The 18,924-nt window shown below is 40.7% G+C and overlaps 1 protein-coding gene and 3 non-coding genes across 4 annotated transcripts in view; 3 read left to right on the top strand and 1 right to left on the bottom strand.

Moving 5' to 3' along the window:
- Positions 1–1,952: 1,952 nt before the first annotated feature.
- On the bottom strand, positions 1,953–2,026 carry Trnam-cau (transfer RNA methionine (anticodon CAU)). Its single transcript has one exon. It is a non-coding gene; the product is annotated as a tRNA-Met (tRNA).
- A 7,673-nt stretch (positions 2,027–9,699) lies between these two features.
- The window catches only part of LOC141910407 (uncharacterized), a 28,197-nt gene continuing 18,972 nt past the window's right edge, over positions 9,700–18,924 (top strand). The window contains exon 1 of the mRNA XM_074801145.1: positions 9,700–9,818. Within this exon, the coding sequence (XP_074657246.1) occupies positions 9,700–9,818 (119 nt within the window). The remainder of the gene's footprint in view (positions 9,819–18,924) is intronic.
- Trnam-cau (transfer RNA methionine (anticodon CAU)) lies at positions 12,804–12,877 on the top strand. Its single transcript has one exon. It is a non-coding gene; the product is annotated as a tRNA-Met (tRNA).
- Trnam-cau (transfer RNA methionine (anticodon CAU)) lies at positions 18,728–18,801 on the top strand. The gene has a single exon. It is a non-coding gene; the product is annotated as a tRNA-Met (tRNA).

Here is an 18,924-nt window from a genome sequence, read left to right as displayed (position 1 = left end):
TACCCCAAATGAGCTAAATTCCTTAATGAAGATAATACCCATTTATTATCATGTCGACTTACCTTCGTAGGAACCGTAGACGATTGTAGTTGTAGCACGATGTCGTCGATCGCAGGGGGTTGGTGCAGCAGTGAATATGGTGCCCTGAGCAGATGAGAATCTGCCTCCTTTTATAACACTATCCCTACCATACTGACAGTTTAATTGTCATTTCTGACAGCTGAATTCTGCGCAGTTATCATCGATTTTCTGCTCATCATAAACCGAGCTTTCATCGTATTATCTATAAGAAATGAAAATAATTTTTATATTTACTGGTAATATTCAATCCCTTATCCCAAGACCCTGAATCAATTTCCCTCGTATCGGATGTCCACGATGACTAAAATATCCAAAGACTTTTTGAGATTTCGAGACAAGGTTCTGATAATGCGTGTAGTTGAGGTATAGTTATTGAGTTATATGTGTATAATCATACCCCCCCCCCCGCGGCAGGGATTCGAACCTGATGGAATTGAGATTGCCACGGTACAAAACCCTGCCACACTAGACCGAGCGCGCAGCTACATGCGCAGCTTAGATGACGTCATTATTAGCCAATCAGATATCCCATTTTATTTTCGTGCGGCAAACCTGCGCATGTAACTGCGCACCCGGTCTATTGTGGCAGGGGTTCGTGGCTGAGTGAATCGATGCATCTGGTTCGAATCCCTGCCGAGGGAGGATGGGGTATATGAGTAGATAGTGAGTGCGCAGTGTGTACACGATAGCGCACACTAGATGTGTGCTGGCGCGCACACTGGGCCAACTTCGGTCGGAACTAATAACCGAACACACTATAGTTCGGTTGTAAACGTATTTCACAGTGTCGGCCATCTTGAACCTAGGTCCGAACTGTGCTCAATTGCGTGTTCGACCATTTCCAGAATATAGTTCCGACTAACGGACATTCGGTTTCACTTAGTTCGACTATAGTCGACTAACTCCGAAGTAGCCGGGATTGATCGTACCAAATAGGGTAAGGATAGAAGCGGGTGAGGTTAGGGTTTAGGAATGTGAGAAATGTACATATTAGTATATAAGTCATAGGTTTTTGGTTTAGGGGGAGAACAACATAGAGAGATGGGAGAGAGATAGGCAGAATAATGTAACAAGAGGAAGAAGAAAATAAAGAAGCAGTGTGGTCGTTAAAGAAGAGTTGTTAGAATTTATATTCACTTGAGGGAGGAACAACCCAAATAAACAAACCGGCCAGCAGCAGCATTGGTGGAGAAAGTAGTTACACACCAACTGTTAGACGAACTTCGCGACACAACAAGTGATGGAGGATCCGGGCACTAGATAATAGGATGGTTTTATGAAAGCTGTGGGTAGTCGGGTGTTGAAGTGGGTAGTGTAGTGTGATCTGTGTGCATTTGTGGCCAGCAGACAGATCACAACGATCATAGATAGTGTAGTAATTAATATACGTTCAGGGGAGAGGCAACCAGATCGTTGAGTGCCGCGACGATTCTAACAAAATTCAAAATCCACAAATATTCAGGTTGATTTTTCGTTCAGTTTTTCCCTACATTGCAGTGTTACAATGTTGGAAGGCAGCATTTCAAGAGTTAACAGGTGTTTATCCGCTGTACTGTTGCTATATGTTCATCGAATCGATAAATTTGTACCGAGTTAACTTCGTATATGTCACGTATACAAGGCGTTTAGATCGATATTACTGTACCGTGTGAACCTTACAACACATATACAATATGTATGATTATTGAAAATCAGGATTGGCTTATTAAAAATGGCCGCAATGGCTGGAAGGAAAATTTTTAGACAATATACTAATTAACACTTCAGAATTAATAAGATTAGCGCTACCGCAAACTGAATCCTGCGCCCTTGGGGCAAGTTGTACAAATATAAGTTAGTTTTGAAAAAATATCCACGGCCGTGGGCTGATATGCCCCGTGTGAGGCTCGAACTCACGACCTTCAGATTATGAGACTGACGCGCTAACTAACTGCGCCAACGAGGTGGCCGTTAGGTGGCGGGCCTAGCAATTTGGTTGGCGATGCTCGTCCGGGGGTATAATGACAAATGTTTACTGGGTACTGATCACCTAACAAACCCGCCAAAAACACATCAACTCGCTAAACTTGAATCGATAATCCTTATAAAAGATACGTCACTTTTAAGAAGGCGCCTCAAAAAAATTTGTAATTTTGTGTCAGTGACTGTAACTTTTTTATTTTTGAGATTTTGAGAGAATTTTTTTTGAGAGAATTTTTCACTGAAGATTAAGTTTTATCTGAGGATTTTGTAGATACTGCATTCGTAAAAATATCTTCATAGAAACACGCGTGGCCACCGGTTGAGTTAAACGCAAAGCGATTACGCTATTTTCGCAGAATACACTATTTTCATGAAAATTTTCAAAAAATTTTCTAAAGATTTTTTTGGATTCGTTTAATTGTTTCCATGTTGAATTGAGGGAGTTTCTCCTGGATGAAATTCATATAAGCTTAGTAGGATTTTAAGAGTCATTGACACCATCGGAGGGGACAGGACTCTGCACAGAGTTTACCTCATATATTGGTTAGTGCTAAAGCAGTTGAATGCTTAGGACGAAAACCAAACTGGTTGGGGATTACAATATCCTGTTTGTTACAAAATGAAACTAATCTGTTGTAAACCAATTTTTCCAGAATTTTTGAGAAGCTAGGAAGCAATGGCGCGTAATATACAAGTCGCTTAGATTTCTGACATTTCCTAAAAATGATGACAAGTCTTTCGATCCCCTGTATATAAAAAAAGTATAATCATAACTATCTGCGCCAACGAGGCGGCTGTCTCAAGACCTGGCAATTTGGTTGGCTCTGCTGCTCGTTTGTGGTTAATAATGACAAATGTTTGAACGCTGCTGGGTAAGTACTGATCACGTCATAAAGCGTCTAAAAAAACACGCGAAAAACGCATCAACTCGGGCGTTATACCAACAAAAAAACGAAACAAATCGACCGCAATATTTTGCATGTAACGCCTTTTGCTGGCGAAAAATCGCTTGAGATTCGCACTTTCTAAAACGATGCGCCCTGTTGCGTGCTAAACAGCCGACATCCAGCCGACTTCTGAAGATGAAGATGAGGAATAAACAGTATATATATATATATATATATATATATATATATATATATATATATATATATATATATATATATATATATATATATATATATATATATATATATATATATATATATACCGTTTATTCCTCATCTTCATCTTCAGAAGCCGCCGAAGTATCGCGTATAAATACCAGCAGCAGCAGCAGCAGCAGACGATTAGTTACGGCGACTACGATATATAAATAATGTCCTAAACGTGTTGAGAATGTGCCATTGAGACGGATAGAGTGAGAGAGAGATACCCGGGCGTCGTTTAATTGCGCGACAATTATCGTATAAAAACTATCTCCCGGCTGTGTGCTCACTTCTTGGTCGCCAGATATCATCAAACAACGACGTCGTTATACAGAAACAGAGACTCGACTTATATTCACGTATTACAGCATCGACATCTTCCTCACCGGCGGAATTACCGTATTAGTATGATAGTATAGAAAACAGGTAAAGATGATCTTATTAAAACTGTATTTATCGTATGTTTACTGATCTAAAAGATTAGATAAGAAATTTATTCATTAAATCAAAAATCTAAAGACAGAACGTTTTGGGCGGTTTTCTATTGTGTCATTTCGTTTTTAGATCAGGATCTTGCGGGTTTTAATCCCCTAAGTTTGGTGTACGGGCTTTTCTAAAGATCTATGATGTTTGGGCTTTAATATACTATCAGGTTTACAGATTACAAACTCTCTACCGGCCGCTTCTATCAGGTTTACAGATTACAAACTCTCTACCGGCCGCTTCTATCGGGTTTACAGATTACAAACTCTCTACCGGCCGCTTCTATCAGGTTTACAAATTACAAACTCTATACCGGCCGCTTCTATCGGGTTTACAAATTACAAACTCTATACCGGCCGCTTCTATCGGGTTTACAGATTACTAACTCTCTACCGGCCGCTTCTATCGGGTTTACAGATTACAAACTCTCCACCGGCCGCTTCTATCAGGTTTACAGATTACAAACTCTCTACCGGTCACTTCTATCAGGTTTACAGATTACAAACTCTCTACCGGCTGCTTCTATCAGGTTTACAGATTACAAACTCTCTACCGGCCGCTTATATCAGGTTTACAGATTACAAACTCTCTACCGGTCGCTTCTATCAGGTTTACAGATTACAAACTCTCTACCGGCCGCTTATATCAGGTTTACAGATTACAAACTCTCTACCGGTCGCTTCTATCAGGTTTACAGATTACAAACTCTCTACCGGCCGCTTATATCAGGTTTACAGATTACAAACTCTCTACCGGTCGCTTCTATCAGGTTTACAGATTACAAACTCTCTACCGGCCGCTTCTATCGGGTTTACAGATTACAAACTCTCTACCGGCCGCTTCTATCAGGTTTACAAATTACAAACTCTATACCGGCCGCTTCTATCGGGTTTACAGATTACTAACTCTCTACCGGTCACTTCTATCAGGTTTACAGATTACAAACTCTCTACCGGCCGCTTCTATCAGGTTTACAAATTACAAACTCTCTACCGGCCGCTTCTATCAGGTTTACAAATTACAAACTCTATACCGGCCGCTTCTATCGGGTTTACAAATTACAAACTCTATACCGGCCGCTTCTATCGGGTTTACAGATTACTAACTCTCTACCGGTCACTTCTATCAGGTTTACAGATTACAAACTCTCTACCGGCTGCTTCTATCAGGTTTACAGATTACAAACTCTCTACCGGTCGCTTCTATCGGGTTTACAGATTACAAACTCTATACCGGCCGCTCCTATCAGGTTTACAGATTACAAACTCTCTACCGGCCGCTTCTATCAGGTTTACAGATTACAAACTCTCTACCGGCCGCTTCTATCAGGTTTACAGATTACAAACTCTCTATCGGGCGCTTCTATCAGGTTTACAGTTTACTTGTTTACTAAAAGATCTGTAAAGCTGATGTTTAGGGTAGATTACATCTGCCTGCGTTCAGAGATTTGTTTTGTAATGAACGGACAGTTTGGTTACAAATAGTTCGTTGAATGACGACCTCTTAAACCACTTTTAGCATCTCCTAAACCACCTAATGATAGAGATCAGTCCTTAAAAACCAAGTTTATCGTACATCTCAGCGCGCATGCGCAGTTCTCTCCGGCTGACGCATGTATTCCACCTAATGGATTTCACCTAAATCCTGATTTATGGACCGGACCGGATCCGGAACCGGACGCGAAGTAGATAGCGCAGAAAAGAGTGACGCGTTATGCTACATTACAGTCGAGTTATGGTTTCAGTTGGGACAGAGATAACTTTATCGTTTGATGATTCGATGGGTTACTGGGTGCATGGGAAACAGCATCCTCCCTCTGCAGGGACTCGAACCTGATGGCATCGCTACACTCAGCCACGGCACGAACCCCTGCATCAGTAGACCGGGTGCGCAGGTACATGCGCAGCTTTCCGAACGAAAACTGGCGGCACCAATCAGATTGCTCGTTGTATAATCGTTGAGGCAAATTTCAAGGAAGAACTATTAATGGGAAAACCCGGGCTAAAATAAAACGGGATTTCTGATTGGCTAAAAATCACATCATCTGAACTGCGCATGTATCTGCGCGCACGGTCGATTATGGCAGGGTTTCGTGCCGTGGCAATCTTGATGCCATCAGGTTCGAATCCCTGCCGGGGGAGGATGGGGAAACAGGTGCGGATCAAGGATTTCTTTCCAGGAGGGGGTTCATAATGTTCATAATGTTCAGAATGTTAATGTTAAACAGCCGACTAAAATCTCTAATGATAGCCGGGTCCTGTACGGCGTATTGTTTGGCCAAACATAAGATGATATGGTACCGATTATGTGGTACCGTCCGTCCGCTTTGTCTTGAGTACATTCCTTTAAGAAAACAATTAAAACATTTTGTTGGTAGCTGAACAGGGGGGAGATCACGATCCCTGAACCTCCCCCCTCCTTCCCCTCTTGATCCGCGCCTGGGGAAAACGGTCAAGTTTGACTATTGTGTACCATAATTGAATACACGAACTGACAAACCAATTGTGATGAGGAGAGAATCCCACAATGATAATAAAAAGTCCGAAAATGTAACTTCGAGATAGTAGTTTATTTCAACGTTTCGACTTTATCCTAATAGTCATCTTCAGGAATACTGTATTCCTTGAGCTAGTGTAGTTTATTCAACGTTTCGACTATATCCTAATAGTCATCTTCAGGAATAATGAAGATGACTCCTGAAGATGACTATTAGGATAAAGTCGAAACGTTGAATAAACTACACTAGCTCAAGGAATACAGTATTCCTGAAGATGACTATTAGGATATAGTCGAAACGTTGAATAAACTACTAGCTCAAGGAATACAGTATTCCTGAAGATGACTATTAGGATAAAGTCGAAACGTTGAAATAAACTACCATCTCGAAGTTTCATTTTCGGACTTTTTATTATCATTGTGGGATTCTCTCCTCATCGCGTCAACACGGATATAGTGTTCTACCAATCGTGATTACAAACCAATTATTTGTCGAATATATCATTCGTGAATCCAGGGATCGGAAATTCTCCCACCTCCACGGGCGGGGAAACTGAACCATGCCAGCTGGATCAGTGCCATGATTATTGTTTCACACGTTAATAACTGAATCATCGAACTGTTAGTAACCTAAATAAACTGTTACACTCAGAGGCTTTACGGTGTAATATATCATTATTATCATTATCATTATTATTCTACCTCGCTCCCGGGTAACTAACCCTATGGCTGTTTATTCAATCAGGTATCGTCTGTGTCAGAGCTAGGCTTAGTTTTGACACCGATTAAATGTAAATCAGTTCTCAATTTCATCAGATCCAGCGAATAAATTGACATCAAATCGAGCAGGAATCTGTAATGATTATTCTGCGTGGTATTATAAGCTGTTAAATTATCATTGTATATCATTGTGTTCAGTCTATTGTACAATGTTGGCTCGTCCTATTAGAGACAAGGCTTATAAAGGTACGGATTCTATTTATATTTATATATAACACGGCGGTATGCAGCGGACCTAGACGTTAAAATACTTAGACATAAAATAGACGTGGATAATAATGATAGAATTCTAAACCCAATACGTACAAATTTATGAGATTAAAAACGAAATTCGTGTCTACCGCACTATTCTAATATTATACCCTGTGGTCTATCTATATTTGGATTCATCAAATTAATTTTGTATCTAGTCATTTTAATTTCGTATTAATGTAAGTTGGTTTAATCAGTTCTCCTCGGCTGGGTAAACCGGGCTTTTGTATCGATAGTCCCTTTAACTTTTGATTAAGTGAATAAACTTCAATTTGGACTGTAGGACAGGTAAAAGTAAAATAGTCCGGTTCACTCAGACGGGTGGAACAGATTCTATATACAAATTTAAAACATTAAAAATGAAATTTATTTCCTAAATCAAAAGTTAAAGAGACTATTGGTAATAATAGAATATCTCGGTTCACTCAGACGCGAAGAATAGATTAAACAAACTATATTTATATATAAATTTGAAACATTAAAAATGAAACTTATTTCCTAAATCAACAGTTAAAGAGGCTACAGGTAATAGTAGAATAGTCCGGTTCACTCAGACGGGTGGAATAGATTTTATATATAAATTTGAAACATTTGAAATGAAATTTATTTCCTAAATCAAAAGTTAAAGAGACTATTGGTAATAATAGAATATCTCGGTCCACTCAGACGGGTGGAACAGATTCTATATACAAATTTAAAACATTAAAAATGAAACACGTGCATGCACGGACTGATATTTACTAATATGCAATCTATTATTGGGTAAAATATAATTTTTTGGTCTACAATTAGGGGCCGAACTGCATAAATAAAATCAACACAGCTTGATTTGGTATCGAAATGAAAGGTGGGTTTTTGTCAAAATTAATTAAAAATGCTAAAAATCGATGTAAGTAATTGCATTCTAACGGGTAACACGTGTTGCTATTCGGAGTTCGCAATTTTTGCGGAATTTAGAAAGGGCGCCAAACACATTCGGACTGAGTTATAACGAATTCCAGGATGTCAGGAGGTAAGGGTCCAGTAATAGATAACGCTACTGTTTGAGACTTTGTTTGAAAAAAACATGTTTCGCTTAAATTTGAGAATGGTATTATCATCGAGTTTGAGCAGAGACCCTATATAGAGTCCATGGTTCTAAATTGAGCGAATTTGCTATCTGTTTTTCGCAGCAGCATTGCTAGGTATGGAATCGTAACGGACATTAACTGCACTATTTTGTTTTCATTCAGCCAATCAGAGGTGTCCGTTTATCGACCGGCTCTGTACGACGTTTCGATGCTTGTAGGCGCAATCTTAAAAATCCCCTTTTTGGAAGAACATTTTTGAAGTCTGACTATCTTTTTATTTCTACTTAATTCCTTGTTTTATCGTGTCGCAAAAATGATTCTTACGTTTTTATACTTCGTAAAGCTACGCGATTAAATTCGATTATACAACGGCGCTTTAAAAGATAATCATTATCATTATCATTATTTCGTTAAAGATCCCGATAAATTATCCATCGTTTTGTAGAACGATTTTGCATTCACAAATGAACGCTGTTTACGGATAAACTTTGTTTTAAATGAGATAAAAACCCACTATTTACACCTGACGATGATTTCTAGGGTGAGATCGAAACGTCGTGTATTCTATATAATTTAGATTGAATAAATAAATTCTTGTTTTTAAATTCTTCTTATCTGTAGATTATGGGTTTTTATCTTATTATCCGTTCATCACGTTTGAGTGTGGTTATCGTTCTATAACTTTGTTTTTGTTTTCGCCTTTTGGCTTCATCTTGATGTACATTTAGAAAACCTGGCAGTAGGCAGGCGGGGTGCCGGTTAATATGAGGGCGCTGTATTGGGGGATGACTGTACCTCCCCATAGACAAGTCAAACGTTCGCCTTAATACATCAGACTCTCTAGGTTATATATATATATATATATATATATATATATATATATATATATATATATATATATATATATATATATATATATATATATATATATATATATATATATATATATATATATACAGACAACAATCTGTTAGAGTTATCATTGTGTTAATTTGCGAAAAGCGCTTTCCACTAATTACTGTTGACGTTTCAATGCCAATATCATCACCCGTCCGTCCATGAGCCACGGCGTGTCTGCTGGGGATCAGTACATTTCCTTAATCGAATATAAACTACATACATTTTACGCCTCGACTGGATCGCATGCTGACAGTTAAACACCCGTATAATTATGTTTTCCAGCCGCTAGAAACAGGTCGGAAAGCGGCAGCAGCATGACGCGGGACATGCGAGAAACTAATTTCAATATCGAACGTACGCGACGCCCCCTGTTGGCGGCGGAGAGAGCGAGGAACACGCGCGGGACGGCTCCGATTGAATTAACGGAACGCGGGCCGAACGCAGCGTTACTGGAAGAACGGGAACGACAGCGTCTGCTGGCTCAGTATTACACTAATATCAGACGTCAGGCAGCGACGGCGGTAAACATGTCGTCAAGCGATACGAAAAAACGCAGCCGGGCTCGAATCGCTCTCTCTGAATTCGCCAGCGATACTAACTTTCACGGAGTACGATACATATTTCATTCGCCGAGTTTAATAGCAAGGTAAGGAATTAAAACATCTCTCAATCTGATCTTTATTTTCATTTTATCCTTTGTTTTTTATTTATTTCCTTTGTTCATTTCTACAGTGTGCGGGTTTAATGTGACTCCGGACCCAGTTCCATAGTAAAACCAGTTTATTTTGACTCTGGATCCAGTTCCACAGTTGTGTGGGTTTAATTTGACTGTGAAAACAGTTCCACAGTTGTGTGGGTTTCATTTGACTCTGGACCCAAGTTCCACAGTTGTGTGGGTTTATTTTGACTCTGGATCCAGTTCCACAGTTGTGTAGGTTTAATTCGACTCTGAACCAAGTTCCACAGTTGTGTGGGTTTAATTTGACTCTGAATCCAGTTCAACAGTTGTGTAGGTTTAATTTTGACTCTGAATCCAGTTCCACAGCTCTGTGACTATAAGCCCTTGTAGAATCTATTCCCGCAAACAGTTGTGTTTATTATCTAAATGTTTGTGTGATTCAATGTTCTGAAGATGTTTATACACAACACTGAATTATGTTTAATTTAAACACGCCGAAGTCAGTCCACTTCGTTTCAGAACGAATTTACTTTTTGATTTTAAACATTTGTCGATTTCAAGTAAATTTATTCAGTTCTCGTGAATAAATTTCGGTTTTAATTCACGTAGTAATCGTCATAACGATATCGAAGACTCCAATAGGCCCCACGTATTGGTTTCAATTTACAGGTGAGAGTCTAATAATTTAATTGAAGACAAATCCCACAACGACAAAGAAAAACTAGGAGACTAACTAACTCGATTCTATGAGACATTTTCAGAAACTAAGAGAGTAGTGACGTTTAGACTCGATTCTATGAGACATTTTCAGAAACTAAGAGAGTAGTGACGTTTAGACTCGATTCTATCAGACATTTTCAAAAACTAAGAGAGTAGCGACGTTTAGACTCAATTCTTTGAGCTATTTTCAGAAACTAAGAGAGTAGTGACGTTTAGACTCGATTCTATCAGACATTTTCAAAAACTAAGAGAGTAGTGACGTTTAGACTCAATTCTATGAGACATTTTCAGAAACTAAGAGAGTAGTGACGTTTAGACTCGATTCTATCAGACATTTTCAAAAACTAAGAGAGTATTGACGTTTAGACTCAATTCTATGAGACATTTTCAGAAACTAAGAGAGTAGTGACGTTTAGACTCGATTCTATGGGACATTTTCAGAAACTAAGAGAGTAGTGACGTTTAGACTCAATTCTATGAGACATTTACAGAAACTAAGAGAGTAGTGACGTTTAGACTCAATTCTATGAGACATTTTCAGAAACTAAGAGAGTAGTGACGTTTAGACTCGATTCTATGAGACATTTTCAGAAACTAAGAGAGTAGTGACGTTTAGACTCGATTCTATCAGACATTTTCAAAAACTAAGAGAGTAGCGACGTTTAGACTCAATTCTTTGAGCTATTTTCAGAAACTAAGAGAGTAGTGACGTTTAGACTCGATTCTATCAGACATTTTCAAAAACTAAGAGAGTAGTGACGTTTAGACTCAATTCTATGAGACATTTTCAGAAACTAAGAGAGTAGTGACGTTTAGACTCGATTCTATCAGACATTTTCAAAAACTAAGAGAGTATTGACGTTTAGACTCAATTCTATGAGACATTTTCAGAAACTAAGAGAGTAGTGACGTTTAGACTCGATTCTATCAGACATTTTCAAAAACTAAGAGAGTAGTGACGTTTAGACTCAATTCTATGAGACATTTTCAGAAACTAAGAGAGTAGTGACGTTTAGACTCAATTCTATGAGACATTTTCAGAAACTAAGAGAGTAGTGACGTTTAGACTCGATTCTATGGGACATTTTCAGAAACTAAGAGAGTAGTGACGTTTAGACTCAATTCTATGAGACATTTACAGAAACTAAGAGAGTAGTGACGTTTAGACTCAATTCTATGAGACATTTTCAGAAACTAAGAGAGTAGTGACGTTTAGACTCGATTCTATGGGACATTTTCAAAAACTAAGAGAGTAGTGACGTTTAGACTCAATTCTATGAGACATTTTCAGAAACTAAGAGAGTAGTGACGTTTAGACTCGATTCTATGAGACATTTTCAGAAACTAAGAGAGTAGTGACGTTTAGACTCAATTCTATGAGACATTTTTTAAACCTCGAACACCTGATGCCCTGACTGAGTGGGGCTCACTGAGTTTAGGGGAAACAGCTAGGTGGCGCTCACTGAGTTGAGGGGAACCGCTAGGTGGCGCTTATTTCAACATCATGCAACGATATTCCAGACTATATTTTCGGGTTGTACTTTAATTTCGTAATGGATTTTTTTGTTCTAATTTAACGAAACCAGTGTTATTTTCATTATTAATGTTTTCATGGAGAGCTGTTTTTTTTACTGCCGTCAGTAGTTGTTCGTATGTTAAATATATATATGTACGCACGGAAACAGATGCTCATGTGTGATGAATTTGATCGTGAAAATTGAGATTGAACAGGGGCTATGGTTAGTGTGTATTGTGTGGTCGGTTTCAATGGCAGCTGTATATATATATATCTATCTTAATACTGCCGCTGCTGAAGTACAATGCTGGATATTTGGACAAATATCCACCACCCTTGATATTCCCGGGACTTTCAAATGAGCGTGTACATTGTTGAATATCTGGACAAATATTCACCCCCTTGAAATTTCCGGGACTCACGTGTACATTGGCAGCTTGGGTAAAATGAAAAAAACCAGTCTGTAAAACCTGTTTTATAGTCTGGTATTACCTTTAAGCCGGGGGCTAACTCATTTGATAATGAATTAAGTTAGCCCACGGGTTGAAGGTAATACCAGTCTATAAAACCGGGCCCTGATTAACAGCAAACTGTTACTGAGATACTACTAACTCAAGTAACCTCAGTTTGGTGGGCCAGCTTTGGAAGGCCGACCTTCTGAGGCCGACTGATGAACCAGCGATCCGGATTGCTATGCCCGGTCACGTCGATCAGCCGCCTCGTTGGCGCAGTTGGTTAGCGCGTCAGTCTCATAATCTGAAGGTCGTGAGTTCGAGCCTCACACGGGGCAGTTCAGCCCTCGGCGGTGGATATTTTTCTACATTGGAAATGCCAGGGGGCCACAAATTCTCATAAGTCTCCAAATTTTTTTTTTTTTAACAAGTCAGTGATCTTGTTCACCACGAACAGTAGTATAGTCCAGAAGTGGTCATCAATGTGGTCCTCCTGGTGGTCCATTTAACTTTGAACTATCACAAATAACATCAGCTCATTATACGGATAACTAATTGTTCAAAGTTTCAAAACTAATTGCAGTTTCTAGAAAAAAGTAAAAGCCCCGTCAAGATCGTTACTGCCCAAAAATAAAACCATCGATTATCATAAAAGCGGTTCTAAGGTTTGCTATAAAACTTAGGACCGGTATTGAATTTGAGGCAACGATTTTGCACAATGGATTCCTGAGAACGAAGTTACATTAAGTATCAGTGTAATGTTTACAGGTGAACGACTGCTGATCCTAATTCAGGTGCTTCACACTCATTTCAATCATCGAATTTCTTTTTACAATATTAGTACCACCCCCGCCGATAACACTATTCGTAATGGATCATAGATATACTAATAAAACCAACGTTCAGGCCGTGCCGAAGAGGGTTGGGGGTCGGGGGTAGGGAACTAACCTCTTAGAATTTTCAAAGTGTCCTTCAAAAAGTGAGTGCAAAAAAACTCGGGTCAACGTTTTTTTTTTTATAGAAATTTTGATGAAATTTGCAAGTTTTACTTTTTCTTCGAAAATGAAAAGTTATTCATTCCCAAACGTTTCACTCAGTCCTATTTCAATAGGAAAGTGCCGCTTTTTACGGTGAAAAAGTACGTTTTTTCCTGAAGCAGTACTGCCCCTCAAAAAAGCTCGGCACGAACCTAAAACCGATCATAAAAATACTATGAACTGTTTTGATGTCGAAAATGTGAAGAAAATATGTATGTAAACCAAACACCCGGATGCTTGAGTTGCGTAACACGCACACGCGTGGAGGGGGTTGCATGATCTACATTCTAGTATTTTGACAGAATGAAAAATAATTGTGTGGGTTGAATTGGTTTATATTATAGCCTCATTGTTACCAGATGCTCGCTCCCGGTTGACTCCGTGTTGAAAAGTGTGATTAGGGCACCGTACGGTTCAAAGCTTGGTCGGCACTCCTGGCACGTCCCCACGTCAGAGCTCCACCGCCATGACAGTAAACCAGTCTGGGCTAATTTCGGTTCTCAAAACGATCTAACAATTTATTTAAGACCAGTCTAAACTCATTTTAGTTCTATAACCAATCTAACAACTTAAGACCAGTCTAAACTTATTTTAGTTCTATAACCAATCTAACAACTTGAGACCAGTCTAAGCTCATTTTGGTTCCATAACCAATCTATCAACCTTTAAGCTCACTTCAATCTGAAGCCACATTAATTGAACTTAAGTCTCGGAGCCGGCTTCAATGAGATGGGGACAGCGGGTCGTTAGGATCACGTGTCAATAACGAAATAACGTGCATGTAGCAGCTTAGCAGCTCAACGTGCGTACTGTGGCCTGGCAGCTTCACACTTCTGCAAAAGATGCAATGAAAATCATCGAGCAAATGGAATATAACATCAAGTGTATATGTTTATTTCATAACGGTTCGTCTTGAGCGTATATCAGCAGACGATACGGCTGTATGAACTGAATAAACGGTTAGTTACTGAGTGAGAGTGGCGTGTGCCGGGATCCGAGCTGTTTAATGTAAATACGCTAAATACGGTTCTCTACGCATCACTAGTCGCTTTCAGTTCCGAGCGTAATGACTCGTAAAAGTCACGAACCAGTCCGGGTGAACCCTCTTCCCGCACAGCTGTGAGTGGAGCAGTCGCAATAGGTTCTCGGTGAACCCTCTTCCCGCACAGCTGTGAGTGGAGCAGTCGCAATAGGTTCTCGGTGAACCCCTCCCCTCACAGCTGTGAGTGGAGCAGTCGCAATGAGGTTCTCGGTGAACACCTCCCCTCACAGCTGTAGCGAGAGAGCAGCGAGTAGAACAAATATACTTAAAATGTACTTTCAAAAAAAATCAAATTTCAAATTCTGAAACCGTTCTGAAATGAAGAGCCCTTATTTTGTAAGCCTGCCATATGACCATATTCCACTTGATTTCTCCGAAGTGACTGAACACGCACGTGACAATAGTTTGAATATGATAAATCTATAACGGTTGTTATTGTTTTAGTTCGGTCTGCAGAAGGTAGTGCCCTGAATTAATGAGTGGTATTAGTGATATAACTGTGTCTGGCGACCCGGCTGCAGGAATAGTCTAAGCGTGTTGGGGATGAATATAATTTAAGAGTTGTTGTTAAAACTGAATGTCGTTATAGATATTACTATGATATTTCGCTGAATCGAACCCAGTTCCACAGTTCCACAGTACGTTCAAATCTCGAATTCTACAGTGTTGTTACAAGATGTTTTGATTTTAAAATAAGGATAGACCTATTTGATCGGTAGATTCCTGAGTTGGTGTCCCTTGACAGACCCACCACACGTCCTGCCGGGAGTGATAGAGCGGGTTTGATTTCATAATCGGAAATCGAAGCACAGATATATAGTTCCTTGTCAACCGGCGGTCGAGTTTACAGAATTATGTTTGTTTGAATCGAAGTACATTAGGCCTATTACGAAATTTCGCTTCGGACATTAGTTGCTGTTTTAGTTGTTACCGAGTTCCCTGATTCTCAACTCGGTGAAATATTTACAGCAGTCCCAACACGCTACCGAGTTCCCTGATTCTCAACTCGGTGAAATATTTACAGCAGTCCCAACACGCTACCGAGTTACCTGATTCTCAACTCGGTGAAATATTTACAGCAGTCCCAACACGCCACCGAGTTCCCTGATTCTCAACTCGGTGAAATATTTACAGCAGTCCCAACACGCTACCGAGTTCCCTGATTCTCAACTCGGTGAAATATTTACAGCAGCCCCAACACGCTAGCAAGAGTTCCCCGATTCTCAACTCGGTGAAATATTTACAGCAGTCCCAACACGCTACCGAGTTCCCTGATTCTCAAATCAGTGAAATATTTACATCAGTCTCAACACTACCGAGTTCCCTGATTCTCAACTCGGTGAAATATTTACAGCAGTCCCAACACGCTAGCAAGAGTTCCCCGATTCTCAACTCGGTGAAATATTTACAGCAGTCCCAACACGCTACCGAGTTCCCTGATTCTCAACTCGGTGAAATATTTACAGCAGTCCCAACACGCTAGCAAGAGTTCCCCGATTCTCAACTCGGTGAAATATTTACAGCAGTCCCAACACGCTACCGAGTTCCCTGATTCTCAAATCAGTGAAATATTTACATCAGTCTCAACACTACCGAGTTCCCTGATTCTCAACTCGGTGAAATATTTACAGCAGTCCCAACACGCTAGCAAGAGTTCCCCGATTCTCAACTCGGTGAAATATTTACAGCAGTCCCAACACGCTACCGAGTTCCCTGATTCTCAAATCAGTGAAATATTTACATCAGTCTCAACACTACCGAGTTCCCTGATTCTCAACTCGGTGAAATATTTACAGCAGTCCCAACACGCTAGCAAGAGTTCCCCGATTCTCAACTCGGTGAAATATTTACAGCAGTCCCAACACGCTACCGAGTTCCCTGATTCTCAAATCAGTGAAATATTTACATCAGTCTCAACACTACCGAGTTCCCTGATTCTCAACTCGGTGAAATATTTACAGCAGTCCCAACACGCTAGCAAGAGTTCCCCGATTCTCAACTCGGTGAAATATTTACAGCAGTCCCAACACGCTACCGAGTTCCCTGATTCTCAAATCAGTGAAATATTTACATCAGTCTCAACACTACCGAGTTCCCTGATTCTCAACTCGGTGAAATATTTACAGCAGTCCCAACACGCTAGCAAGAGTTCCCCGATTCTCAACTCGGTGAAATATTTACAGCAGTCCCAACACGCTACCGAGTTCCCTGATTCTCAAATCAGTGAAATATTTACATCAGTCTCAACACTACCGAGTTCCCTGATTCTCAACTCGGTGAAATATTTACAGCAGTCCCAACACGCTAGCAAGAGTTCCCCGATTCTCAACTCGCAAGCTAACTATACCCGAAAGCAATACGAAAAGTACGGCTAAGGTCCTTTCGGTACATAGATATACATTATCAGCAGTGTCAAACCCGTATGGGCTCATTAGTGTAGGGAATATGAATAAATTGAATAAACCATTAATGAAACACTTTGAGTACGTGTTAGAAATATAATCTCAAATCCCACAATATGAATAGAAAGAGTCTCAAATGTGTCCTTGACCTTTACTTCGTAATATGTATATCATGTTTTTGTTGTTTTTAAAACACTAGCACTATTCCTGAAGAGGACTATCAGGATTAAGACTTTTAAAATCCCGTTTCCTAAAAACTGGTGGATCCTCTATTGCCGCAGTAGTTGTTGAAGTCTTACTGCACAGTAGCGACACATGGTGGATCCTCACTTGCCACGATTGGAATCCTCTATTGCCGCAGTAGTTGATGTCCTACTACACACTAGCGACACGTGGTGGAATCCCACTTGCCACAGGTGAAATCCTCTATTGCCGCAGTAGTGTTACCCGTACCAAATAAACTTCGATACCGTTGTTGGATGAGAAAAATACAATGCAATGAAATTCATGTGATCTGCGAGTATTAATAAATAAATAAAATATACATTAAATAGTAATTGTATACGAAATTAAGGCGAATTTAAAACGGCTCCAACCAGATACAAAATGATAAATACAATATATTGACAGTTAGGCGCATTTTGTAATGATACTTATATAACTAACTAACTAACATCCAACGACTCAATAATTTACCCAATAACTACTTTGTGTGAATCGGCGTTCGTTGCACTTTATATCCGTTATTTAAAAACTCATTTGTTTTAAATTCGCAGTATTTCACATGCGTGATGCATTTCGTGCAGGATCCATCATTATCTCCCACCACCTATCCGTCCGTCCGTCCCTTCCTCCACCTATTCGTCCGTCCGTCCGTCCCTTCCTCCACCTATTCGTCCGTCCCTCCCTCCACCTATCCGTCCGTCCCTCCCTCCACCTATCCGTCCGTCCCTCCCTCCACCTATCCGTACGTCCGTCCGTCCCTTCCTCCACCTATCCATCCGTCCGTCCCTCCACCTATCCATCCGTCCCTCCCACCACCTATCCGTCCGTCCCTTCCTCCACCTATCCGTCCATCCGTCTCTCCCTCCACCTATCCGTCCGTTCCCTCCTCCACCTAATCGTCCGTCCCTCCCTCCACCTACTCGTCCGTCCCTCCCTCCACCTATCCGTACGTCCGTCCGTCCCTCCCTCCACCTATCCGTCCGTCCCTCCCTCCACCTATCCGTACGTCCGTCCGTCCCTTCCTCCACCTATCCATCCGTCCGTCCCTCCACCTATCCATCCGTCCCTCCCACCACCTATCCGTCCGTCCCTTCCTCCACCTATCCGTCCATCCGTCTCTCCCTCCACCTATCCGTCCGTCCCTTCCTCCACCTATCCGTCCGTCCCTCCCTCCACCTATCCGTTCGTCCCTTCCTCCACCTATCCGTCCGTCCCTCCCTCCACCTATCCGTCCGTCCCTCCCTCCACCTATCCGTCCGTCCCTTCCTCCACCTATCCGTCCGTCCCTCCCTCCACCTATCCGTCCGTCCGTCCCCCTCGATTAAATCTCGGAAAAATACCCTTTTTGCAAATATTAATCTCATATCCAATAGAACTGGCCCTTTTCAGGATCCCCTACCTATCTACCTCCCCTAAAAAAATGAAAATGTTTGAGACGATTCGCTATGATCCGATTTGCTAGGCCCGCCGTAACGATCAGCCGCCTCGTTGGCGCAGTTGGTTAGCGCGTCAGTCTCATAATCTGAAGGTCGTGAGTTCGAGCCTCACACGGGGCATATCTGCCCTCGGCGGTAAGATTTTTTAAATATTATGAAATGTTAAACCAAGTCTGTAAAGCCGCATCGTTTTTCGCCTAGAACAACTGTTCACACGTGTCAAACGTTTCATCCATGTATTAT

Source organism: Tubulanus polymorphus, chromosome 8 (assembly GCF_964204645.1).
Source record: "Tubulanus polymorphus chromosome 8, tnTubPoly1.2, whole genome shotgun sequence".
Lineage (NCBI taxonomy): Eukaryota > Metazoa > Nemertea > Palaeonemertea > Tubulaniformes > Tubulanidae > Tubulanus > Tubulanus polymorphus.
The sequence above is the reverse complement of the archived record's forward strand: the minus strand, read 5'-3'. Positions and strand labels throughout refer to the sequence as shown.